Genomic DNA, 26,923 nt, shown 5'->3' with positions numbered 1-26,923 from the left:
CAAGGAAGTACTTTCAGATGTGAATAGAGATAAGAAAGTGGAACTGCGTTTTTTATTCTGTGAAATTTTTGTAAACTGGATGGATTTTGGTTATAAGCCTGGCACCTCAGAAATGCATATAGTACAGTTTGAGAAGGACAGCCAGCAATGCTATTATCACAGAAAGAAGTTCCAGCAAAGCCAGCATGAGGTAAGCTTGTATGGCCACCTTTCTTTATGAAACAGGGTGACAGTTTTTGCTTCTACAGAGATTGTTTTTAATCTTTTGTAACTTCTCGACATGAAGGCTGCACAGACATTTTTGCGGCACAACACACCATTCTCTTGCATGAAAGATTGTCTTCTTACTTAAAGAGTGGTGGAACCTAATGTAAAAAAAAAAGTTTCTGTGATTTTTTTTACACTTTGCAAACCTTTTTTTGAGAAGAAATTACGTCATAGGGAATGCTTTTGGAAGTTAAAAGATTTTATCATGAACATCAATTCCCTACTCTGAAGTGGAGGAAAACATGCTCTAATGGATGTATGACTCTCAAGATACCACAACAAGAAGAAACATAGGAAAGGTCTTTTACTTGCAATAGACAGGAGACTTCCACTGCCAAGATGCGACTCCTCACATCATTTCATCCATCTGAAAGCTAATTTCCTAGATAAAGTTAATCATTAGGTTCTGCAGCCACTGGAGGAAAGGTGAATTGTCTTTGGATACACCCATGTTGCTTGCCCTAGAAAGTGTTATAAAATGGCATAATTTTTTCTTCTCATTTCTGGGGAGATTGAAATGAGGATTTTGTTTTTAGGTAGCTGAAGCTGAATTAAATTGGTCTTTTTTGCTGACCGTGCTTGTGTCTATATGAAACTGTTACTTTGATCAGAGCCACAGGGACAGCAAGGCACCAGAAAAACCTCTTCAGAATTCTTCCTTGGGTATGACACTTAGTAAGATAAATTCATCTTCCACCCCATCTGGTCTTGTAGCTGTCTACAGGTTAGGCCATAAACAGCACTTTGAATACCTGGGACTGAGTTGGCCTCTACCCACTGATCTACACCCTTCCCCTCTGCCATTGTGGGAAGTTTAGTATTTTTCCCCCAAGAAAACAATATGATGTTTTCTGTCCTCTCCCATAACTCTCAGAAATGGATTCAGTTGCTTAAGCAGAGTTCTCTGTTTTGGGATACATCAGTTGGCATCCACCTGAAGCTCTGGAAAGGTATGAGTCTTCCTTAGATCCCATGGTCAAGGATTCTGAATAATTTGAAACTAGATGCTGATACTATTTCCAGGGTGAGGATTTAAAGAGGTCTTATGGTCAAGGGAAGTTTGGGGGGGAGTATGTGTATTTGTGTGAGGGAGGTGTGCTACATGAAGCAATATTTGAGAGTCTTTTTACATCAGTGGACAACTAGATTTTGACAGTGTTTTTGAGACTGCTTTGTGAAGGCTTTCATGGTACTAAGTCATTGTTGTAAAAATAAGTTTACCTGAAACAGGCAAGACTGAGCACTAACATTTAAATATGGTAAAAAAAAGTATTAAAGTAGCTCCACAACTACCTTTGAAGGGCAAAGAGTGATCTTGTCAGAAAAGTTATTTTTAATCCCTGCAATGAGGGTGTTTGGTTTTACCATCCTGAGTGCTCTGATATATCCCAGCCCCTCCTGTACAAAAGGGGCCTCAGAAATCTTTCTCTCTTCTGCTGACAAGCACCGACTGAGCTACGTGGGTGACCCCGGCTTCTGTGGCTCATTAAGAAGAGTCAAAAACCTGCCTAATGAGAAGTGAGCGTCGGCAACTCTGAGAGGAGCAAAACACCTACGTACGCAATGATAAAAAAAACAGTTTCTGCTGGTACAACGTTAAAGAGATGTAATCAGTGGTTTTGTAGTGCAGATGATATAATGTATGTGCAACAGGGCATGAATTTCTTGGGCAAGGTGCCCTGTGCTAAAATGAGTGTCTAGTGACGCACTTAATACTTGGCCTCAAGAGGGAGAGGGCAATAAGTGCTATGGAAGGACACATGAGAGTGTACAGGGGAGCAGGGTGTAAAAGACCTAGAGAAAGATTAGAAGAATGAAAATAAGAAAATGCATCACAAATTATCATATGCTTTCAAAGAAGAAAATGATAAGCAAGAAGTCTTCAACAGAAAAAAAAAAAAGAAGAAATTATATCCAGTTTTCAGGTTAATTGAAACTGTGTATATCTTGTACTGCATTTGTTTATATTTTGGATGCAGCAGTGTACTAACAGTACATAGCTGTGGTTTGTATTAAAGCATACAGTGCTAAGCAATACTTGGATAAACCTTACGAACTGCACTTGTGTTGGATTCACTGTATTATAATGGAGAGATTCAAAAGCCTTTTCGGTCTTCTACTGAAACTGTGGGACTGTTTGGATCACAGAATAAAATGGCCACACCAAATTTATTAAGGGAAAAAATGCAAAGAAAAGTGAGAATGCAAACCATGCTCTACATCCCACCTTAAGTCACAGCATCTGTGTGCCACCACAGTCAAAGTCAGGGACATCCACATTGGTGGGAAAGGCAGATATCCCACCAGGGAACAGTAGCACAAAGTTAGCATTAGTAGCAAAGGGTCCTGCTTCAGATAGGCTTTGTAGCAAAGCACTTTGTGTGTGGGTTAGTATTCTTGAGATAGTAGTTTATAAACACTTTCCCCAGTAGGTAGCTGGAGAAGTGTAGCAGATTTTTGACTTTCTGTGGTTTGTAGAGTTAAGGTGACCCTGTATAGAAATCCAGCTGACTTAATTGATTTGTTACTGCTGTTTAAATAACACTCCCCACTGTAGTCCTCAACTGCCAGGGGAAAGTTAATGGGAGGTGGAGCAGATTAAGGAAAGGAAGATGAAGTGAAGCAATTCAAGTGAATATATTTATGACAATTTTTTGAACAGAAACCTAGAGAGAGCAGAATACATAGCTGCCTCAAATCACTCACAGTTGTTTTCCTAGATCTGGAATCTGTAGATGTTCCACAGATAAGTATTATAACCTCTCCACCTTGATGCCAAGCAGTAGAAGTGATGTATTAGGGTTGTTCTGGTGCTCGAAAGCTGTGCAGATTACCTGCAGTGACCCCACAGAAAATACACCGACCTTTTTTTTTTAATTCTGGTTTGCAAACTGGGGGTAAATACTGGCTTCTTGATGGTTTGAATGGCTTATGCTTTTTTGCATTAAACATTTGGTTTGCCTTCAGTGTAGTCTATAGGGTCCTGAAGTCCAGTCTTCTCTACTGTTGCACAGTGCTTTTGGCATGTGCACATAAACATTTCACAACTGTATGTTTTTAAATGTAGCTTATCTTGTGTTTGTAATGTTTATTTCATTTTTTCACCCTATTTCAGGTTAAATGAGTTAAGTTTTACTTCTTCTGTCCTCTAGGTAGATTAGCTTAGGGAGTTTCTGTGTAGTTTGCTATAAATTATTAATATGATGTCTTTTTACACTCCTTTTTTTTCTTCGTGTTTTTCTGAGTATGTGATGTATGCATTGTGAGAAATATCTCTAATTAAACTTTCAAAGACGGCCAAATAACATGAAACAACGAAGTTTAATTTCAGCGCACTGGGTGTCTCGACCTCGTGACCAGGTCCGAGCACACCTGACTGGGAGGGGACAAGCCTTTTTAAGGTCTCTTGATTTACCTAACCATTCCCTCACACTTCCCACGCCAGGCCTCGCTCTTTTCTTCCTTAAAAGGTAATCTTTGCCTTTTGGTACAGCTCATTGGTTTTTCCCGTCCACCTATCAGGTTGTTTCCCTGGCCGCATGGTCCCTTGGCAGCAAGACCAAATTGGTCTTATTGCCTTTACGTTCCTTCCGATTTGCCTAACAGTGGTCAGAACAACAAGAACAGTAAGTAAAGCACTAAGCAGCAGTAAGTAACAGTGACCACAACAACATGCAACTCACCAGCTCCTGACCATAAAATGGCTCCTCAATCTCCCTAAATAAAAATGACCTCCAGGTATCTCAACATGGGGTAACCATGGAAATCCTTGCTTGTAATAAAACCGCCTTATTTACTTCTCACATGCATGTAGATCCTTGACAGCAATCTGAAAGCTAATTCCTGCGGTGGTGCCACAGAGCCTACCCTTTGCTTGGGTGTTTCCTCCAGAGAGATGTTGCAGGAATTTTGTTGTGGTCATTCTGTTTCCCCAATTTTGTGCAACTCTCCTTTTCAAAACAATCAACAGGAGCACCCAGGTGCTCAGTCAGTTTAACCACATGGGGTTTATTCAGGAGCCGAGGCCACCGTGCAAACTCTTAGCTGCTGTTTTCATCATTTCCCCATGCAAGAGCCATATCGGCAATTAAATAGCAGCACCAAGGCAGCAGGACCAAAGAGCCCGTCCCCATAAGTGTGCTATTCCCTGGCCACAGGGACAAGCCTGGCTGGACTCGCACCATTCCTCTCTCCCCAGGCAGTCACAGCCTGTGCTAAGCCACTCCACCCCACACATAGCTGCTTGTTAGCTTCAACAAAGCAGTAGCAAAGAAAAAAGTCTGCTTCTGAGGTGCCAGAATAAATATTAACTAACAGTGTAATGAAATCAAGGCGGGAAAAGGTCTGGGTTCTATTTGTCTGAAGCACCAACAGGCTTTTTAACAGGAACCTGAAATGTGTTCCGTTCCCATAATGGTTTATTGGTACCTAGTCTGGACTGAGCAACTTCAAGGGTCTCTTACATATTAATATAGCATTTCCTGAGTGTTCAGGGTGGAAGGTAGTGTATGCACAAACATGGATACATGTGTATACAGAAATGCACATGCGTGCACACGTAGCTGTGCACACACACAGATTTCTGCCCAGGCTGTCCTGAGCAATAACTGTTGCCAGATCTCATGTCCTTCATTTTGTGGCACCTCGGCTCATAAGCAGTCATCTCTGTCAGCATTTTGACTTCTTTTTAATACCATTTCTTTTATCTCCACCATTCTGTTCAGCAGAACTCATGATGTTTTTTCTTAGGCAACTTTAAAAAGAAAAATAATGTAGATTTTTAGATGGAGGTACTCAAAATTAGCAAAAGTATAAACAGGGCGGTGGTTGTGAAGAAGGGAGAGCTTACCTAAGTAAAGAATTAAAATGAAAACAGTCTCAAACATTTTACATTTCTAAGCACTGTTTCTTTTCTTTTTTTCTTTCCACTCCTTCAGGAATTTATTTTATCTGAAGATTACAACAAGATGACACTAGTGAAAAGTTACCAGGGTAAGAACTGTGTTAATTGGTTTATATTGTTGTTAATTTTTGTTAATATTCTCTTAACGAGTGTGAATGGAAAGAAGTCTCCTTAACAGTGATTTTTTTTTTTTTTTTAACTCACTAATGTGAGTGCTGATTTTATCAATAGGTTTATAATGTGCTTTGTTCTGAGATTACAAATATTTTAAAATAGTTATTTCGTTTTCTGTTTTTCCTTTTAATTTTGTCCTTTGGAATATCACTCTAGACAGCCGACTGACCAAAATCCAGACCATGTTTTGGGAAGAGGAGTTTTAATTTTCAGTCTTTAGTAATCCTATGTAACACCTTGCCTAGTGACTGGTGGGCTATTGATCATCTCCCACAAGAAGGTAGCTGAGGCTGCTGTAGGGATTAAATAACATCAATCGTGTCTTGAAAGGCCATGAATATGCCTGCCAAATGATATGCTAGTGACAGGGAATGACAGCATGTGTATAGGCTTTGCTTTGGTGTTGGTAGGGGTGTGCAGCCAGGTCCAGTGACATATGGCAGTCTGGCAGCGGCAGCGTTATGTGGCTGGATGTGCTCTGTGGAGGTTTTGCTGCAGCACTGTATCTGGAGTTGTGAAATCTTAATTCTTGAAAGGGAAACACTGGAATTAGAGATGTAACGCAGTGTTAAGACAGGACTACGTAGTGGCTCTCAGAGCATTGGCCTCCTGTAGGCACTGACTCCTTCTCTTGTGTAAGAAAGGGTAGTGCAAGCATTTGAACAGTGCCATTTGAGATGCTCTGGGAAGTTAAACTTTTCATTCTGTGTTGATCTCTCATAACTATCGCCATCCTCTCTTCTTCAGCCACAGCACCAGCTGAAGGCATGGACAATCTCTGCTCACACCCTCCACTCTTTCCCTGGGCAGTTACTCACATTCCTGCAAAACTATGGGTGTTGAAGAAATCTTTCCCTCCCCTTAGCAGCCTTGGCTTCCAGCCCCTCACAGGCTGGTCCAACTGCATGGCAGTTGCAGCTTCCCACTCTGCACAGCCTTTTCTACCCTGCTTCTTGAAAGTGCACCATCTTGCCAGGGACCATGTTTCCAGTCCCCCTCTGGATGAGATAACAGCTCCTGTGTTTTTTTACTTTTTACTGATTTGTTTATATGATCCACACTTTTTCTGCCTAGCCAGGTTAGTAGACCTGCTTCTGCCCTATGCTTTGTGCAGCCTGCCTATTTTGAGGGTGTCCCCCTGCCCCCTTGCTTTCAGGCCAGCTCATGCTTACTTACGCTTTCCTCTATGGACAGCCTCTTCATGTGAGCTTTTCTTGCATATGCTAAGCTATTTTTCTTGCTGTTAACTTCCACCTCTCTTTTGGTGATGCTTTTTACTGTTGTAACCCCTCAGCACAGCTTCTTGCCCCTGCACTGTGCATGGCCATGCACTGACTGTGCTTCTCAGACCTTTGCCTTTACACATAGCACACACCCTCCTTTTCCCTGTGCTAGTATCTCGGCGTTCACCTCCTGGTTGCAGCTTCTATTCTCTAGGCACAGACTTTACAGCCTTTCTCCAACCTGTTTTTTCCACACTGCTTGCTGTTGCTTTCTCGTAGAAGGAGAGCAGCCCCCTTGCTGCTTCCCACTCTCCAGCTGCAGATGTACCTGCTCCCTTCTCTTCTCTGCTGCTTCTCTACCTTCTGTACAGCATAATCTTCCTCCTAAAATGGCTTCCTTCTGATGCTGGCTTACACAGATCTACTCTTGCCTGGTGCTTGCCAAGGCTTTTCCTGTACTGTGAACACATTCAGCTTCTGTCCCCCCATCTCCATCCTGCTGCAAATGAACAGCTTTGGAATTGTTTGCTCCACATTTTTTTCTGTTCACAAATGGTGATCAAACCTTCCATGGATGAAGGATCAGTTTTTTGTTTATTGCTTCAAGACCCTGTACCTACATTAATCCTAGGGCCCAGACTTCTTCCTTGCTCTGGTGTCAGCTTCCAACCTTCTGACATTTTAATTCTTTTAGCCTTAACTTTTTTTTTTTAGCCTTGACTTTGATTTATATTTGTCTTCTCCGTCCTCTGTTACTGAGATGATCTCCATCATGCTCTTTCACTTGGTTCAGATATTTCTGCCATCAGCATGTGTGTTGGCACCAGCTAATATGTGCAAGCATACAACAGAGTGCTGAATTGAAAGCTCCTTTTGAGGAGAGAGGATAAGCAAAGCTATTGTGTACACTCCTTCCACCTCTTGTCAAGTAAAGTTCTTCAATGTCTACTTCTTACTTGCCAGAAAGAGCCTGCCTCAGCATCCACAGGCAGTACTTCTAGCAAAAGTTACAAGCCCTGCCTTTTAGAAGTTTTAGGAGATAGGAATTTTAAGAGAGTTGGGTGGTGCCAGCTATCCTTACAACCAATTCAAACCACGGGAAGCTGTCACTAGCAGTAACATTTCTGGACAGGCCTTGAACAGTCTGACCTCGGCCAGCTTTGGACATCCTGTGAAAGTACATGGCCTTGTCTATGACCTTGCTGGTGCACACAAGCCCCTAGGACATGTTTACAAGCCCATCAGGTGCTTGTAGCAGCATGCAGATCATCATGACCCTCTCTCAGTGCACCACTCCACCAGCTAGTGTGGATGTTTCCGGAGAGACCAGCAGAAAGGTAAAGACAGGCATGAACCACCTATGGGGTCACTGAATTTCCCCCCAAAGAAAACAAGGGCCGAGAGGAGATAGGATCTATTTGAAAGAGCTCAAGTGACTCCTTGGTGGTCCCCATCCTTCTATCTGGAATGTAAAAGTGTATGGAAATGACAGCCAAAATCTGACCCCTTCTATGGGCAAGGGTGAAAGCACCTGGGCACAAGTTCATGTCTGACACTGTAAACTGGTCTAGCTGCCAATCACAGTTGTGGCAACTTGTGTCAATGCATCTTTTGACTTTTCTCCTCAGGGAATCTCCATCTAAAAAAGCAGTGTGGATCAGGGCAGGTGTTGGCTTGTGTAAGCCACCACTTCCTTGCTACAACTGATTCCTCTTATAGGATTTGAACGCAGTTCTCATTTGTGCTGTATATTTGTGCAGGGCAGACAGCAATATTCCAATACTGTTCTGAAGAATTTCTCGCATTTCAAGTGGAGGCTTGGGGCTGGTGTTTAAGCTTCCAAACATATTTAATTTTTTTTTTTTTTTTTGGTGTCAGCTTTTGCGCAAACAAATACAAGCAATACAACCAGCCTGTTTTGTGCAATACATGTTGGCGGGTCTCAGAACAGACAAATCAGCAGGGCTATAGATTCAGGAGTATGGCATTCACTGCTAAGTTACAGCTGGGAATAGTTCTGCAAGTCTTTCCAGCCACTTGTTTTATTAAAAAGTCAGCTCAATCAGCACTTCATGACCAAGCCCACTGGTCATTCATACAAAAAACTGTCTGTACAAACATGCATTCCCTTGTTTTAATGTAAAGCTTTTGATGGCTTTATTTTGGTAGCAGTAGAGATTTATTCCTTCAGCTGTTTTATTCATCTAACACAGCTGTGATATTTTTCTTTTTCTTTTGTTTTATTCCAATAACTTTTCTATCTGGTTTACGTGCAATGCTGAAACTTTCCTTTGGTGCAGCGTTGTCCCTGTAACTCATCATTCTGCTGGGGTACCACAACCCAGATCCACCAGACTTCACAGCAGGAGGAGTGGCAGGGTAGGCATCTGTACTGCTGTCATAAAACCGGCTCAAAAGAGCTTTATACGAAGCCCCAAGTCCATTCCACAATGGCAGTTTTGTTAGTGATGATACAATCATGGAGGGAAGACTTGTGCTACTGTGGAAGACAAATGGCTGCAATAGGCATGGAAGGAGTTAAGTCTTGCTTCCACTCTTTCTCATGCAAACGCTGAATATGCAGAGCAGGGACCTTACAACCTTGCATGCTAGCTGATGTCAACTGGATTATTAAATACCAGCTGCTTCTGTAGGGAAGGGTGAGTGGAGGAGTTGGGTGCAGTTGGTATTTGCAGTGTTATTCTGCCCCCATGTTTTTCTCTGCAATGTGATTATGTGTCTGTCTGCTTAATTTTCAGCTCATCAAAGCAGGGTCATCATGATTCTCTTTGTCCTGGAAATGGAGTGGGTGTTAAGCACTGGACAAGATAAACACTTCACATGGCACTGTTCAGAAAGTGGCCAGCGGCTGGGAGGGTACCGCACCAGCGCAGGTGCCTGTGGCCTGCAGTATCCTTTGCTGAGCTCTCAGTTTTATTTCTGCTCTTTGGCACTCAGACAGCCCTTTTAGTTTATTTGTCTAGCTGTCCTCCAAATTTTGTGCCCTGTATAGATTCAGTGTTTTGTGAGAGAAACTGTTACTTAAAGCCAATTTAAAAAACTGCCTATTCTCCTTGCTTTGTCTCCTTAATGCATTATGGCATATTTAGGTCTAAGCATTTTTAACCACCACAATGAGTGATCTGCAACCTATTGTGGACTGCTATTGTAATAAATATGGATAGGACCTTCATTTAAACATGCAGTGCCTGCTTTCTTCAGAGAATTAATGGTAGCAAAGTAGGTTGGTGATCAGGTCAGAGTGCCTGTGTGCATGCATGGTAAAAATTAAATGACTTTAATATAAAATAATGAGCACTTGTCCTTCACTCTGGAACTGCTCACTATGTGTTGGGAATTTGGGTTAACCGAAGAGTAAATGACTCCAGAAATGGCACTCGAGTGGCTTATTCACGCAGAGCTGCCCCAGCCACCCAACAATAAAAGAAATATTAATTCAGCTTTACTGCAAATGAAAAGGAAAGTAGAAAAGTGTGAGCTCTTAGGCTGAAAACAGGGGTTAGCATTAACAGACTTTTTAATGCCCCAGAGTGTACGTGGTATAGATGTGTGTTTTGCTAGTTCAGGAGAATTGAGACCTTCTCAAAATTACTGTTCCAATATGGACTTGCTTTATATTATCTGGTCATTCAGCCAATATAAATGGCATAAAGACTGGACTTAATTTTAAATTAAATTATAAATGTTTTTGAAAGCATAATGCAAGAATTTGTCCTGTATTCTCTAAATCTCTCTAGAGAACAGACCATTTTGAGTGAACTTTTGGAGGACACTTTAATTTGAGTCATCTGCTCATGATGGTGGAGGGCAGTGGAAGGAAGAATCATTGGCAAGTACTGCAAAAATATTTGGCACAACCAGGAACATGTTTGGGTTTTCTTTTTTTTTCTCCTATGTCCTGTGTGCTTAAAATCAGTGTTTCTTAAATAGCACTGCTCTTATGGAGTGCTAAAAGCAGTTGCTCCTTAAATATCTGGTATGGACTCTGAATGTGGAATTAATTGGATGAAGAGGTCAGAATCTGTCCAGTTAGGTGGTTCCAGTAGGTGGTTAAGTGGTCCAGATTTTATTCAGTTTAGAATATGATGTGTGAGGTGTCTGATGTAGTCGACACTTCCTCAAATATGACATGAAAAAATACTTTTTCACTATATTCATGAACTTGACTATAATGAAGAAGCATTGTGGTGGGTTGACCCTGACTGGGTGCCAGGTGCCCACCAAAGTCACTGTGTCACTCCCCTTCTCAACTGGGTGAGGGAGAGAAAACATAAAGAAAGGCCAAGATAAGGACAAGGAGAGATCACTCACCAGTTACTGTTTTGTCACAGACAAAACAGACTCAACTTGGGGAAATTAGTTTAATTTATTACCAATCAAATCAGAGTAGGGTTATGAGAAATAAAACCAAATCTTAAAAACACCTTCCCCCCACTCCTTCTTTCTTCCTGCCTGGGCTCCACTTCAGTCCTGATTTGTTCTGTCTCCTGGGGGGTTGCAGTTGGTCCATTGCATGTTGTCTTTGCTGATCCTTCTTCCTCTAAGGGAGGACTCCTCACACTCTTCCTCTGCTCCAGCATGGGTTCCTTCCATGGGGTGCAGCCCTTTGGGAACAACTGCTCAAACGTGCGTTCCCACGGGGTCACAAGTCCTACCAGCAAACCTTCTCACAGAAGCCACACTGTATACCCCCCACTACCAAAACTTTGACATGCAAATCCAATACAAACAGAAAACTAGTAATAGTTATTTTAAAGAAGTTTGGGAAGGAGAGAGTAGATACCATTCAACGCTAATACCTAAGTTACAGAGCCCAGGGAGACAACTCCTATGTTTGTGGAGAAGGGCTGCTTCAAAGGTGTTTCATAACAAAAACACAAATTGTGTCTTCTAGAATAGTCTAATTTTTTCTCTTTGGTTTACTCAGGGATACTGCACTATTAGTATGAACAGGTGCCTAAAAGTACACTCTGAATACCTCCTTGAGACTGGAGCACTATTCACAAGGTTGCAGTATGCTCATGTTAAAAGAATTAGCAAGTCATGAAAGGAATGCGTAGCTTGTGTAAACAATATATTTCCCTCAGCATTTATCCATCAGATTTGATGTGGAAACCCGGCATGTGTTTGTTGGTGATCATTCTGGGCAAGTGACCATACTCAAACTAGAGCAAGAGTCCTGCAGCCTTGTTACAACATTTAAGGGACACACAGGTAAGGCCTCAGGTGGAGACCCAGTCTGGTTCTTCATCTATGTTCAGCATTATGGTGGTTTAACTCTCCTGTGAAACACTAGGATGGCTTGTGCCAGTGCATAGCATAAAAGGAACACAGACCTTAAACTGTCACAGCAGTTCAGGGAAGCTGTATTGGTAAAAACAAGAGTCATCAGAACTCTGAGCAGAAAACATATATGGCAGAAAATGCCATAATCAGTAGCTACCAATTAAAGCAGAGAAGACTAGAACAAGTTGTGGTAGTTTTTGGAGAAGAATGGGTGCTCATAAAGGAGAGACCCATGCTAGTAGACACTTTTTCCCAAAGGGAATAGGCACATCTTGGATGCACTAATTGCTTGTTTCACTGCTGGAAGTTGAGCCCCATCACCCTTTAAAAAAGAGCAATTCTGGATAGGATCCTGCCATCCAACAGAAGAAATGGTGGTCATTCCTCAGCATTTTCTCTCCATATCCCTCCTGTCTGACTAAATGCTAATAGCTCAATCACAAGGTAGCACAATCCTTGTGCTAGGATACTGAGAAGATGCCCATAATATTCCACACTTATTTCTCTTTTAATCTCTTAAAAATCGTGGAGATGAAAAGCTGTATAGTCACACTGTGACCATCCTTCTACTACATTTTACTATTCAGTGCAAGTGGCAGTGGAGCCCTCTGCCCACAGAAGAGCAGCTGGGCTGCTCTCAGGAATCTCAGTAGGTTTTCTAGCCTGTTAGTTTTCCACTGGCACACGGCACGTGGCTGCATGGCCTTTGCTAAAGAGGCCTGCATTTTAATCGCTGTCTCTGTCATTTTTATTTAGTTACATTCTGGTCTTCCACTTTCTGTAACAAAATGACTGTTGTGTCCGCTCTTATTGCAGGTGGTGTCACTGCTCTCTGTTGGGACCCAATACAGCGAGTTTTATTCTCAGGCAGTTCTGATCATTCCATTATAATGTGGGATATTGGAGGAAGAAAAGGAACAGCCATCGAGCTGCAAGGACATAAGTACGTTCAAAGCCCTCCCTCCTGCTTTTATGGCAGAAAAGCTAAAGGCAGAACTCACATCTGGAAACAAACAGCCCAAAGCTTACAGTCTTCACAAGCTTCAAACTTGTATGTATGACTCCCTATGGTTCATGTACATCAGGAATAATTTGCTTATAGTAAGTTTCTCAGTGTTGAGCCCACAGGCTGATTTGAGAGTCTGCAGAGGGTGGTGAAGGGAAGCACAGTATCTATAATCCCAAATGTGTTATGCCAGAGCCTGCACCTCTGTTGGAATGAGGAATGTCCTCAAATGAGAACAGCTGCCGAGAAATTCTCGAGTTTTAGGTGTCAAGGTCTTTCCTTCCCCTAGAGGGAGCATCGGGCTTGAACAATTAGTCCCTTTTTCCTCCACACTAACTTTTTCCAAGCCACTTTACCTACAGCCTGAATTCTAATTAATGCATTTCACCTGTAGGAGCCTTTACATCTCCTCAATGCAAGAGGCATCATCTTTGCATGTACATTTGTGCAGCATAGTAGATGTCTTTGAAGAAGACTAAGTCCCTACTGGGTGTTGATTAGAGGTCAGAATGGCTCTAGTGGCAATGATCTCCCCATCTTTTAACACTGGCAATGCAACAAGTTTGTTTCAGAGTATTGAGACAGCATATATGTGGGACTTGTGTCCAGGCTTAGGTCTGGAAAGGCAAAATCCCGTGGTGGTTTTGGCCTAACAGTTTCTTACATGTTCATACAGTGATGCTGCACTTGCTGAGTGATTTGCATGCCTCTGGGATTTCAGAGCACTGCAGAGCTCTTGCTGAAGTTCCCAGATCACTCTTATACCCTTCCAGTGGTGCTTGCTAATGCATTGCTGCTAGATTTATTGCTGTGGAAATTAGTTCTCCTAATATAAAATTAGCCTCTGGATCTTAATCTGTGGCATGGCTGTCAGCTGGAATAGTACAGCATAAAGTCCTAAAAGAATTCCGATGGTGCCTCTGGTGTCAGCAAGCAGGCACTGTGAAAGGTGGCTGTGTTGTACCAAACTCTTCCATAAGTGCATTTCCCTCTGCAGGTGCAGCCATGTGCAAAAGCAAATGTGTTAGCATGAAAGTCCTTTGGGCAGACAAGATCAGTGGTGGTAGCAAAGAAAACCAAATATTGTGGATTATTTCCAGTCACGGTATTCTCAGTTACTGTGTCTTCATAACCTTGGTTTTTTCTGTAACAGTGTTATGTGGTCTTTGTTCCCCAGGTTGTAAACAGTTTGAGATGAAGCTTGGTTTTCTTTCTTTTATGAAGGATCGAGCCCATCTTTGGAGGCTTGAGCAAATTATTTTTCCCATGTTGTTTTTTTCCTTAAAAGAAGAAACAGAAGCACCTAAATTTTCTACCTTACTCTGAGAAAGCTTAGGAACAATTTAGTGATTCCTATATTATTTTTGAAACTCTGTACTTTTTAGTGCTAAAAGAAAATCTTCAGTAGTTCCTCAGTGCTTCATTTCTAGATGATGGAGGGCTTTACAAAAACAAAGTTGTTACGGACTCTTTGACAAGAAGGTACCTTACTAGAGCTTTCATGCATCCAGTTGTGCCTTCAGAGAGGCCCAGAGCTGCAGCTCTGTTGAGGCTTCCTGGTGTAGCTGGAACCTCCCATCTCAGGGGCAGCAAAACCAGTTATCAGAACAGGTCTTTGCTTTTGTGGATGCTGCCCAGATAAGCCACACTCTCTTTCTGGTCCCAGCTGGACAGCAAAGACTGATTTGCATCTGATGGATGCCATGTACAGTGAATGGGGGAGGGAAACATATGGGCAAACAAAGCAGTTTGTACTGCTTTATTGTATATTCTATGCTTACTTGTGCACTAGCTATAGATGGTTGATTAGTAACTGTCTTGTTTCCTTTTCAGTGATAAAGTTCAGTCTCTCTCCTATGCTCACCACACTCGGCAGCTCATCTCTTGCGGAGCAGATGGAGGAATTGTCGTCTGGAACATGGATGTTGAGAGGCAGGAGGTAGATGCTTAATTCTCATCAGTTTGATCTGAAACAGTCTTGGGAAGAAGGGGCCTTTCTAAAACGGCAACTTTCAACATAAACAAGATCATGCCAAGCTCTAAAAATGTTTTTGGGTATGCCTCAGTTGTTATACAGCAATTATGCCATGCCTTTGATAATATGGTACAGGGGAAATTGACTGGCAGAAAATGTGTATTAAAAAGACTGCTAAATGACTCTTACTCTTTACATTACTGCTCTGAAAGACATCCTGTAAGGAGGATATTGTGACATGCTCAGCTTTGTTTATCCTGAGAAATATCATCAGTTCAGATGTAAATGGATGGATTAGTGTTGTTTTTAAGAAAACAAAACAACAGAGCTCTTTGTCATCTCTGGAAAACTGCAACCCAGTGTGATTTTTTCACTGTTTTTGATAAAAAGACATTTAACTAGGGCTTCAGTCACACCTGCTACTTGGTCTTGCTCTGGTGTAACAATGTAGAAGCAGGGTAAATGATGGCTACTCTGATCCAGACTAAGATTTCACCCACACATTTCTAATTGCTTTTGTGCTTCACAGCCAGCAAATGTAAGCGGGTGCAAAAATGTAGCCCATGTCTTTGGCACTGCAGGAGCAGCCTCCACTTGGCAATTCCTGAGCCTTGACTCAGAGAGGGGGAGCGAGCACTGTGTTGAGTGAGTGAGGCGCCAGCCCTGCTCGACAGCCTGGCAAATGCTGGTGACATGTGTCAAACCTCTGCCCTCTTCCTGCAGAGGGTACAAAGGCACCCCAAGTCCCTGCAGTGGATAGATCTGAGCAAGGCTTTTCACAGGGTGAGCTTTCATCATCTTTGCTGGTTCTTAAGAGCTTTGGCCTCCCTGGATTTTGTGGGTCTCCCTTGAGGAAGGAGGAAATCTAAGTGAAAAACTTGATTTTAAAAAACTACTGAAGTAGGTATAGGCAGGAACTGAGCTCCCTTTTTAATGTGAGTTAGCATTCCAGTTGGCTCTCTTTAATTGCTAGTCCAATGGCCAAGTATGTCATCGGCCCCTAAAGTGGAATGAATGGAGAGTGGTTTCCTCCTTCCCAACAGATGTTTCCTTTTTGCTGCAACTTGAACATCCAGAAATTAAAATCTTTATTTATTTGCTGCCTTCAAAAGGCTACAGTAAGGGTTTGCTTGTCACAAAACATGCAGCAATGCTATGAGAAGGCTGGTTTAAAAAATAGAGGAGAAATATAATTAGCTAAATGAAGGCCTAACAGCGGGTGCTAATGGGTGCTCTGCTTTCTCAGCCTATGGCTATGTGGGCTTGTTCTTGTTATCAGTAGCACAATAGGGTGTTCTTGGTGCCAAACCACTCCCAAAACATGAATCTTTGAGATTTTAATACCAAATCTTGGTTTGGGGTCCTAGAGCACCTTCTGGATTTTGGCTTTGGTATTTTTGCCCTTATTTAAAGATTTTCTCCATGTGATGTGTCCTCAGTACTCACTTTATTGTATCAGATTTTCCCACACCTTAGAGATTGCATTAGAGTGAATTAAGCCATTTCTTCATTTTCAACTCTATTTTTAAAAAGCTGTAAGAAGACAACATCTGAAAGATGCTAGAAACTGTGTTTTTATTTGACTACAAAGTGGTTACTTGTCACAAGCAAAATGTCTTCTTCCTCTATAGTATTCAAATGCTTAAGAGATGAAAAGTTATACACACAGTAAATCTGTAGGCATTAAACAGAAAGACTGTTGTGGGTAGAAAAGACAAAAATTTGCCCCAGCAGAATGAACTGCCTTCAGAATAACTGGCAGAAGAATATGAAGCAGGTGATTGCTTTATTGCTGGGGATAAAAGATATCCTTGGAGCTGAGGGTCTCCATTTGCCCTTAACTCATATCTGTCTGGCTTTTCTATGAGTATTAGTTCCTAATCTCAGCAGCGTGTCTTGCCATTTTAATTTGCAGCACGTGAGAAATAAGTGGCTCTGATACGACAACTGAAATTTGCTAATTGTTTCCTCACAATGTATGAAACATTAGTCAATGTTTATTTAATCTCATGCATTGATAGTACTAGTGGGAACATGTTGCAGTGTTGCAGACACAGCATTGGCAGGGCTGTCATGGTCTGCCTGGGCCTGCTCCACTGGAGACACAGGATGGACCAACTTACCAGGACCAGCTTTGGATGGAGCTCTTGCTCTTTTGGGGCAGAAAAAGGAGCAGAAGTTGTCTGTCAGGGAAGAAGTGTCGTTCTCACTAGGCCAGATTAGGACAGAAAAACTGCTGCCATCTGGAGAGGGTTCAAGAACCAGGACTCTTCCTGAGTCTCATGTCCCCTGGAGGGTTTCCTAAACACTGTGGGGAGATGCACTGCATGCCCCTCAGCAGCTCAGTGCAAGACAAGTGTCAGAGGACCCAAAGGTAGTGGAGGACAATGACTGACCCTTCCATGTGCTGTCCTGCTACTTCAGGCATTTCCTGAGCTCTTTCAGGATCTGGCAAGACTTACTTCCCTACAGGGCATCTGATCCATGCTACTCTGCACAGCAAAACCTGGCTGCAGGAGAGAGAAGTGCCTTTAATATAGTCTTTATTTTCTTTAAGTCTTCTTACCTGCGTTATCCACAGCATGAATGCAAAGCTACACACCATGTTAGGAAATAGGAGACCTGCCTTCCCTTGTCTTTTGTAAAAGTAGAGAAAAGAGCTGGTTTGGGTCTTAGAGTTGTTCAGATGAATCTCATCTTTCTCACCCCTATGTGTGATTTGTAGCACAGATACCTCTGACAGCAGGAACACCTCTTACAGTATTAAAGAAAGAAAGAATATGAAAAACCTCAACCACATCAGTATTTCCAAGAACTCCCCTTTCCTTTCAGATGAGTTTCTTGGCTATTGGAAATACTAATTGCCCCCAGTTTCCATCAGAGGCAATAGCAGGTGGTAAATGCTGTCCAGATAGGACAGGACAAAGTATTCTTACATGCTTAATTCCATAACTGGAGATACGGGGGAGGCTGATTTGTTCCCGGGTTATTTCTGTGGTCTTATTATCAAACACTTCTTCATGATTTGTGTGCAAAGTGTTCCTCCCATGTCCTTCAAAGCTCATAGATAAGCCAAAAAAGACATCTCAGGGAACAGTCAAAATGGCATCCTGTGAAAATGGAGATTTTAAATCAAGTTTAGCTGGCCATATTGCCACATCACAATACATCTTTCTTGTCCTGCCTTTAGGCTCCATTGGAAGCTTTTCTGTTTGTTGCTCAATTCCACTTTGTGTTTATGTGCATGTGTGTTGCAGACCCCTGAGTGGCTGGATAGTGATTCCTGTCAAAAATGTGACCAGCCTTTCTTCTGGAACTTCAAGCAAATGTGGGACAGTAAGAAAATAGGCCTCAGGCAGGTTTGTATGTGTCCTTTGATGGGTTCACATATTGCAATTAGGCTTTCCTCTCATAATAGATTGTGGTAACCTTTTTCTCCCTAAAGCTTTGAGAACTTGCACTTCGTTCTTCCACTCAATGCTCAGTAGTGGGACAGTGAACGCCCCACTGATGAGGCTGGGTTTTGGGTTGTGAGGAACACACTTTTGTTTTTCCAACCAGTCCCAATAGCAAAGGGACTGGTTGGACAATAGATTGTTTTGGGGCCTTCCATGGCTTTAGCCACTTGGGATTTTGCTTATTTTAATCAAATATGTTACAGAAAGAAATTTGCGGCTGATTTTCAGAGATTGTGCTGGAACCAAAGCTGTTTTCAAACAGTTTGGGTAAACGTGTGTAACTGCTCAGGCTGTACTGGAAAAGGCTTATTGGTCTGCTTGAAACATGCTGCTGTGTTTTCCTGCTCAGCAGGAGAGGGCTGCAGACGGAGACTTTTGGGAAAGAGGTGAAAAAGTGCTCCATGTTCTCCTGGAATTTGAGAAACTTTCCTGTTTGCTGCAGCCTTGGCTGGGTCTTGCTGGAATGAGATGGTAGAACCAGTGGGACCTGAGCAGTGACCTGATCTGGTTTTGTGGCTTAAGATGTCTTTCTGCATGTTGTCTCCTACAGCATCACTGCCGGAAGTGTGGAAAAGCTGTGTGCGGCAAATGCAGCTCCAAGCGCTCCTCCATCCCGCTGATGGGGTTTGAGTTTGAAGTGAGGGTCTGCGACAGCTGTCACGAGTCCATAACAGATGAAGAGTAAGTGTGGACACTGAGCCGGCTTGCACTGGAATGGGGCAAAACTTCTGCATCTGGAAGGACCTGGGCAGATGCGAGGCTCCAGGAGGGAGCAGCCCGGCATGGTGATCCCTGGGCTTTTTCAGCAAGATAAGCCTCTGGGGTGACTATCAAGCTGGGAGGGATAGAGGAGCCCTCCTCTACCCTGTTCTTTTCATGCCAGAAAGGGTCTCATGGTAGAGTTTACGGAGTGACTGCTGAATTAATGGCTTACAGCAGCAGACAGATAGTTATTCCCTCAATAGAGAAAAATTTGGGGGAAAATCCTGCAGTTGCAGTTCTTGTTGATTTTTGGATTTCTTTCTTCAGGCGGGCGCCTACAGCTACTTTCCACGACAGTAAGCACAACATTGTTCACGTACACTTTGATGCCACCAGGGGATGGCTGTTGACCTCGGGGACAGACAAGGTTATTAAGGTAGGAGCAAGGAATGTTCTCTAGCTCCTGTATTTCATTTCCCCTTACTCTCCCATGTGGCTGCAACTATGTCCTGTCTGCCTTCTTCTACACAAGAGGCTTCTCACTAGTGGATTTTTGCCCAATAAGTACCAAGGAGGTCTTGGTCTATAAAGTTATTGCCTGAAGGAGGCTGGGACAAGTTCTAACTGTAGCTTTTCCTCCAGGAAGACCAGCTTTCTTTCAACATGGCAAATCTCAGTGTGGCTAGATAAAGAAATAGTTAAAATAATGAATACGTTTATAACAGCTTAATTAATTTAAAAAAGAAAAATCCTCACAATGTGTTATGAATATGCTGATCATTCAAGTTAGCAATGTAATGGGAGTTTTTTGGTTTCTTTTAAGGTCAACTATGAACCTGACTCATAGGGATAAAACATAGTGACATACAGAGTGTTGTTTGGTCAACCTCCACCACTGACATGAGTGCAAATTATTTAAAGATTATATTTACACTGTATTTTATTGTCTTTAACCATTATTCACTATGTTGTTATATTTTATTGTATTGACAGTTGTGGGATATGACACCAGTAGTGTCTTGATGTTACATCAGTGGAACTGGAAAGGTGACATTTACAGATGAAACCGATTTTCTAACCCTAATCATACTGCAGAAGATAGATAACGTTGGGTGCATACAGCAGATGAGAAAGGAACTAATGCGTTTACAATTTTATGTCCTCTGCTTGATCAAGGCTGAACATTTGCACGAAGACTCTTTCCACTTCTCAAAATATTCAAGAAGGTATTTTTTTAACTAACGGTTTGTACAATCTGACTTCAGCTGTCTTGAATTCGTTTGGAAAATCTGTGTGCAGTGCAATTTTTAGTTTTTATATTTAACTATGTCAAGACACTTACTGCTTTGTACAGAGGGTTCTTGGGTTGTGCCCTACCATGTGAGTTTTTGGTATCAACAGACTGTATTAGGCAATCAGCTCTCCCACAGCAAGTACCTATTGATTTGGGATATTTCTGCTGACCATGCTCTCTTCAGTGGAGGAACCCCAAGTGCAGTGTTGCATGTTCTCTGGGTGCATCACCAAGGAGCTGATGGACTACTGCAATTCCTAAAAGGGCTCTACCATCTACTTGTCCTAGTGGGCATCATCCAGAGAGCATTTTATTGGTCTGTGTAATCTTCCTGCCTCTTCCTTTGCTGCACAAGTTGCAAAACCAGGGGGCAGGTTGCTCAGCAACTAATTTCTACAGAAAACTGAAATAGTTTTCCAGCTCAGAGCATTACAAGGAACACACAGACTTGTTTGAGTTTGATGAAGCTGACAGGCTGATTCAAATGAAATTATTGTCAACAGGAACTTTTGGGAGTGTGTGCATGGAGGGTGGGCAGATCTAAAACTGGTGTAGGTTGGAAAAGTCTGGTTAACCTCTACCTCTACCTCTACCTTGCACAGCAACATTTCAGCATTTATATCTGTCTGAGTTGTTGAAGATGATTTTTGTTTTTCCTGTTTTCCATATGGTTAGTCATATTTTTTTTAAAATGCTGATGTTTTTTATTAATTTCCTCTATAGACCCAAAACTGATATTGCTGAATGACGCCCATTGTCCTGTTGTCATATTTTATGGTTTCTTTTAAAAATAAACAGTATTTAAAAACCTGGACTGACCAAAATTACCTTGTTCGAAGGGCATTGTCAAGATGAATGATTGAAAAAAACCCCTTTTTTTCCAAAGAGATCTTCTCTGAAGGGTCAACTCTCTGTTCCATTAATCCATTTCAAATTTTAGCATGGTACGGCTGATGCACTTCAAAGAAAGTGGTGTAGAGAGTAGAACTGCAAACCAGACCAAGGGCTTTCCTGTATCCACTGTTTCAGCAGGCCTTGTAGTCTGTAGCTGCAGTGACACAGGACATTGGTGGTGCTCAGTCTTGCCCCATTTTGGACTTTACTTTTCCCTTCTAAAGTGGGGAGGCCATGATGTTTACCACTACAGAGCTCATTGCCACCTAGAGAAGCCTGGTGTTCTTTCTTCAGTTAGAACATCAAAAGAAAGTAAAGCTTCTCCTTTGTTTATCCAACACTAATTCACTTTTGAGTTAAAAAAAAAGGTTAACACGATCCATGGCATTAATTCTGGTCCGGTGAGCTGCTGCAGTAAAGAGTGAGTGGACTTTCATGTGTGCATCACAGGACTGCTATGTATTTTCAAGGAAAATTCTCTTTTTAAACATCCTATAAACTGTGATGAAGCATTTTGCAGTCACATTCTCTGAAATAATGCCACCTTGGCTTTCCTGGTCATACAGCCTGTTGATAGTTCCCCTCTAGGCAGCATATTTTAAAGCATATTTTCAAACATAATTCACACAGCACTAAAAATATTATTTTTCCAGCTTGAGTGTTAATTGTTTTCTAAGTCCTCCCACTTTCTCTCCTGGAAACTAGAAACTTGTTTCCTCTTAGAAGGCTTTTCATTACAACTTGTGCATGTTTTCTGATGACTGAAGTGTTCTTGGCTGTTGAAGCTATGCAAGATGAGCAAGTTGCCTGCCAATATTTCATTCCAGCTTGAAAAGATGTACAAAACTTTGCTGCACTTTGATGTTCTGTGTTACCTCGGACTCAGGGCCTTCTGGCCAAAGACCTGACTTGCTTTGCTGTGCAGGGAGTGTATCTCATGGTGATGGAAACATGGGCACACCAAAGTGGATTTAAAGGACAGTTTAGTGCTCTGTTTCTGAGGAGACAGCATTTGCAACAAATCTGGTACTCCAGCATGAATTGTGCTTCCGCTGATGGAGTGGTGGAGTCAGCAAGCTGAGGATCTGCTCCTGGGTCAGCACCTAGTCCTGAATACATAATGTTCAAACAAAGATGAGGAACTGACTCCGAAGGAGACTAAATATGGGAGGTACATGTGTTTGGACTGTTCTGCAGTAAACTCTTGGCCACTCCCCCATTGTCTTCCAAGGAGTCATGGTTTCAGTGTTGCTTGTTGAGTAGATGTTGGGTATATAAATCCATTTTGCAAAATTTTCCTGGCTCTTCTTTCTGACTGAATTACCTGCAGGGTTATCTGAATTTAAGCTAAATATCTCCTTATCTTGCAGTTGCAGGACAAACTCATCTGGGTTTAGAAAATTATATAAGCTGAAAAGTGAAGCTGAGGGGGGAAGGGAAGTTTGTCCCTTTGCTATGCCCTTAAAAGCTATAATGTAGAGATAGGAAGTGAAAATAGATGTCTGTAATTCAGTAATTCTTTTACCTTCCAAATGAAGTAAGGAGGATATGACACTGGGAGAGTTAAAACACCTGCCTTCCTCTTCTATTACTTTCTTCTGTCTACTAGATCCACCCAAAAAGTGATCCCTGTTGCCTGGTCATTTTCTTTCAATTTTACTGATTAACACACCTGAGCTATTTTTATGAATTGCATTATTGGAAAGAGGGTGTCTTTTGATACAGGTGTAAACTGTGCAGCACCACATGCATACACACATCCACACACACTCAAATGAAGCCAAGTGCCCTTTCTCCAGGGTTCCTGAAGGGCAGCTGCTTTTAGTGATACCTCCTGCTATGACAAGGGGTGTACAAACAATGCTGTCCTCCCTTTGCTCTTCACATCAGAAAAAGTGATTTTCATTTCTCACTTAGCTGGTGTTTCCTTGGGGGAGGAAGCAGTGTTCTTTAGAGCATCTCCCTGCTATTCTTGGCTTTACAATGAACTGTGTCCGTAGTGCTTAGGCAGGTGATGGGGCAGGCACTGGTCACATACAGAGTGCTTGAGCAGGTGGCTTGATCCAGGTGGGACAACCTGAGCCCCAAACTTCAGTCTTTTTAAACTGAAAATATTTGTATGAAGGGAAAAGAATGCTTGCAACTGCTTGCAATGATGGTCCTCCAATCTACAAGAAGACTAACATCATGATTAGATGTGGTTGAAACAGGGTGGTGCAAAAGACTAAAAGTCAGCCAGTCTAACAAAGAATAATCCTGAATGGTGACATTCATGTGCTCAGCTATTGGCACCCTTGTCTATAGCTGCTTTTTACAATGAAACCCAGGTGACCTCCATACTTTGTCCTCCTGAACTTGAGGCCATCACCTGAATGTCAGCGTGTTGACTCTTAGCACATCAGTAATGATAACTGCACTTTCCATGAGAGGGTGGCATGAGTATCTCCAGTACTGGGAATAGAATAGATATGTTCCCTCTGAGTGGGGTTGGTTCCTGAAAAGAAGGGGGATGGCTGGTTGTGCAAAAAAAATGATGCAAAGCAAGTGTAGGGAAAAAAAAGTTTGCTTTATGCCTGCTGAGGAAATCATTGTTAGAAAGGAATATGCAACTTTTTTTTCCATCTGTGTCCAGTTCTGTGCTCCCCAGTAAAAGAGAGAGATGAAACTACTGGACAGAGTCTCATAAAGGGCCACTGAGATGATGAAGGTACTGGAGCATCTCTGGGAGAGATAGAACTGTTCAGCCTGGAGAAGAGAAGGCTCGGAGGGATCTCATCAATGTGTATAAATACCTGAAGGCAGGGTGCAAAGAGGATGGAGCCAGGCTCTTTTCACTGGTGCCCAGTGACAGGACAGAGGCAATGTGTATAAACTGAAACACAGGAGGTTCCCTCTGAACATCAGAAAACGCTTTACTGTGAGGAGGACCAAGCACTGACAAAAGCTGGCCAGGGAAGTTGTTTGTGGGTTCTCCATCCTTGGAGATATTCAAAAGCCAACTGGGCATGATCCTGGGCAACTAGCACGAGGTGACCCTGCTTGAGAAGGACCAGATGACTTCTGCAGGTTCTTTCCCACCTCAGTCATTCTGTGATTCAAAGTCCACTTAACATTTCTGTCTACTCTATGGCTTAGGGAAAAAAGTATTAAGTATCTTTTTTTAAATCTAAACTACTAACAAATTAGCAAATATTACCTATGTCTGTCCTCGCTGGTACTAACAGGATTTGGATAACAACGACCAAAATTCTGTTCTGTAGCACAGAGGAAATAGGCCTATTTGGCCTATGTGTGGTTTTACAGACCATGTCCTTTCCCGAAGACCACATGGAGCACCTGGCATGTTTTCAGTTAGGGCTTAGAAGACTTTGTTTCTATGTGTGACAATTATATGTAACAGTAATAACAAACTTGATCCTTTTTTCAGGATGCATTGTCCCTTCAGTGAAGACCTCTTGTGTAATATTGAGGAAGACAGATTTTTCTCTTCAAAACTGCATCCTGTGAATTTTGGCAGGAACTCTTTGCTCTTTGGAATTAAAAAAGTGGTCCTTAGTTTGACAGTAACCTGAAGTTCTGGAACTTGAGATCACAGAATCACAAAATATGCTGAGTTGGAAGGGACCCACAAGGATCATTGAGTCCAACCCTTAGCCCTGCACAGGACCATCCCCAAGAGTCACACCATGTGCCTGAGAGTATCATCCAAATGCTTCTTGAACTCTGTCAGGCTTGGTGCTGTGACCACTTCCCTGGGGAGCCTGGTCCAGTGCCCAACCACCCTCTGGGTGAAGACCCTTTTTCTAATATCCAACCTAAACCTCCCCTGACACAATTTCAGGTCATTTTTGTGGGTCCTGTCACCAGTCACCACAGAGAAGTGATCAGTGTCTGCCCCTCCTCTTCCCCTCATGAGCAAGTTATAGATGCAATGAGGTCTCCCCTCAGTCTCCTCTTCTCCAGGCTGAACAGAACAAATGACCTCAGCTGCTCCTCATACGGCTTCCCCTCCAGACCCTTCACCATCTTCGTTGCCCTTCTTTGGATTAACTTTGTGCGGTCACATGTGACTTTTCATTGCATTTTCCCAGTTTGGGGATTTTCCCTTTTGACCTGTCTTTGGCCATCTCTGAAATTTTGTTTGCTGCAAGGACACATTGTACTGTTCAGAACAGAAAGAGATTGAGTTCAATAGAAATTGCTGCCAAGTGGGGACATTAAACTCAAACCCAAATGAAAACAAAAGCGTGCAGTCTCCTGGCAAAGTCTTTGCAAAGAACAGATACCAGGAGAGAAATGTTATCAGCATATAAAGAAAAAAAAAAAAGCCAGTAGTATAGAAATGAATATTCATCAGAACTGTACAAAGCCAAACCATCCCCATCCCAACACTGTAAGCTGACTAGCAGCCCTGGTCAGGATCCAGAAGCCACTAAGAACATAGAGTTCTTCTAGTAGATTGAGTCAATGAAGATCTGACTTCAATTTCTTGTTCTTTGGTTTAATAGCCAAATAGTATCTCCCTCAAGCAGTGTTGTGAGAACTGCATTAAATGCGTAAGCACTTAAACATTAAAACGGTGAGGAAGAGACACATCACTACTGAGATGGTGCAGAAGAGGTGTTGGGCCTTACGAAGACAGTTTTGCCTCTCTCCAGTTCCAAAACATTAAATAACTTGCATTTATCAAAGAGTTTATCACCTTGGTACTTATATTTTATAACAGATCAGGGCTTCTTTCAGATGTGAAAGACCCATTGCTGTCACCCCTATTTTGTCCCATCTCAAGAAAATTCTGTGGGGTTGCCATGGCCAAGTAATTAAGAAATTTTCACAAATAAATAAGTGCACAAACTTACTTGCTACATCCTTGTCATTAGCACTAGTTTTAGGTGTGGTTTACTTTTCGAAGGGCCAAGCATTGCTTTTGACTCTTCTTGGAAACTTAAGTTCACCATACTGACCAATATCTTGTGGGCTTTGTTGTCTTTCAGATTAGAGGGATTTTATATGAAAAAAAAAGTCTTACTGGCTTTTGTTCAGGTCACTGTTTTGTAGGAGTGATGCTCAGCAATTTGGCCATCTTTTCCACTGATTTTATTGTAACACTTTCCAGTTCTGTTCCATTGTGTGTCTCCTTCGCAGCTGAATAAACTGTGGTATCTTAAACCCACTAAATTAATTTCTATCAGCTTCTGGCTATTACTTTTCCTTCTCTATGTCTGTAATAGGGAATTTGGTTTGTTGAGTTTTGATTGGACTCATTCACCTGCCTCTTCCGTGAATAGTCATAAAACTGACAACTGTTCTATGGATGTGTCCTTTGCCATGATGAATTCTCCCCCCAAGCGCCTGGCAGGGGGTGAGCAGCCCAAGGGAAGCAGGGTGCTTGGGCAGTGGAGGAATTGCACAGTTTATGCATCACTTCAAGGCTCCCTGTGGATTCTGAACTGGAAAGTAAAGGGAAGATGCTCAAGATTTGTAACCATCAAGGAAAATGGCACCTCCTGGGGCCTCTCTCCCTGAAGTTTGAATCAGTGCAGGTTTTACTGCTCTTCCTCTGTTTGGACAATATTTTTACCTGTGAAATAGCACTGGCACTGCTGGTACAGCAAAGGTTTGAGTTGTTTCTCATGGCAGCAGGGTAGAAACCTGTCCTGCTGAAGAGCTTTGGCCAGGCTAACGCTGTTTATCTTTGTAAAACTGAGCATTAGCTTTTG

General features: G+C 42.3%; 2 protein-coding genes across 3 annotated transcripts in view; one reads left to right on the top strand and one right to left on the bottom strand.

Moving 5' to 3' along the window:
• Positions 1–25,550, top strand: part of WDFY2 (WD repeat and FYVE domain containing 2) — an 88,799-nt gene extending 63,249 nt beyond the window's left edge. The window contains exons 4-12 of one of the 2 annotated variants that reach the window (XM_032679089.1): positions 5,205–5,259; positions 9,327–9,477; positions 11,690–11,802; positions 12,691–12,817; positions 14,714–14,819; positions 18,113–18,214; positions 18,864–18,994; positions 19,343–19,451; positions 20,009–25,550. In XM_032679089.1, coding sequence (XP_032534980.1) covers positions 5,205–5,259; positions 9,327–9,477; positions 11,690–11,802; positions 12,691–12,817; positions 14,714–14,819; positions 18,113–18,214; positions 18,864–18,994; positions 19,343–19,451; positions 20,009–20,038 — 924 coding nt within the window. In that variant the 3' untranslated portion in view covers positions 20,039–25,550. The remainder of the gene's footprint in view (positions 1–5,204; positions 5,260–9,326; positions 9,478–11,689; positions 11,803–12,690; positions 12,818–14,713; positions 14,820–18,112; positions 18,215–18,863; positions 18,995–19,342; positions 19,452–20,008) is intronic. The other variant, XM_032679090.1, reaches the window with a different exon arrangement.
• Positions 21,111–26,923, bottom strand: part of DHRS12 (dehydrogenase/reductase 12) — a 38,459-nt gene continuing 32,646 nt past the window's right edge. Inside the window, exon 10 of the mRNA XM_032679093.1 lies at positions 21,111–21,357. Coding sequence (XP_032534984.1) covers positions 21,335–21,357 — 23 coding nt within the window. The 3' untranslated portion in view covers positions 21,111–21,334. The remainder of the gene's footprint in view (positions 21,358–26,923) is intronic.

Source organism: Chiroxiphia lanceolata, chromosome 2 (assembly GCF_009829145.1).
Source record: "Chiroxiphia lanceolata isolate bChiLan1 chromosome 2, bChiLan1.pri, whole genome shotgun sequence".
In the NCBI taxonomy this organism is placed as follows: Eukaryota; Metazoa; Chordata; class Aves; order Passeriformes; family Pipridae; genus Chiroxiphia; species Chiroxiphia lanceolata.
The sequence above is the reverse complement of the archived record's forward strand: the minus strand, read 5'-3'. Positions and strand labels throughout refer to the sequence as shown.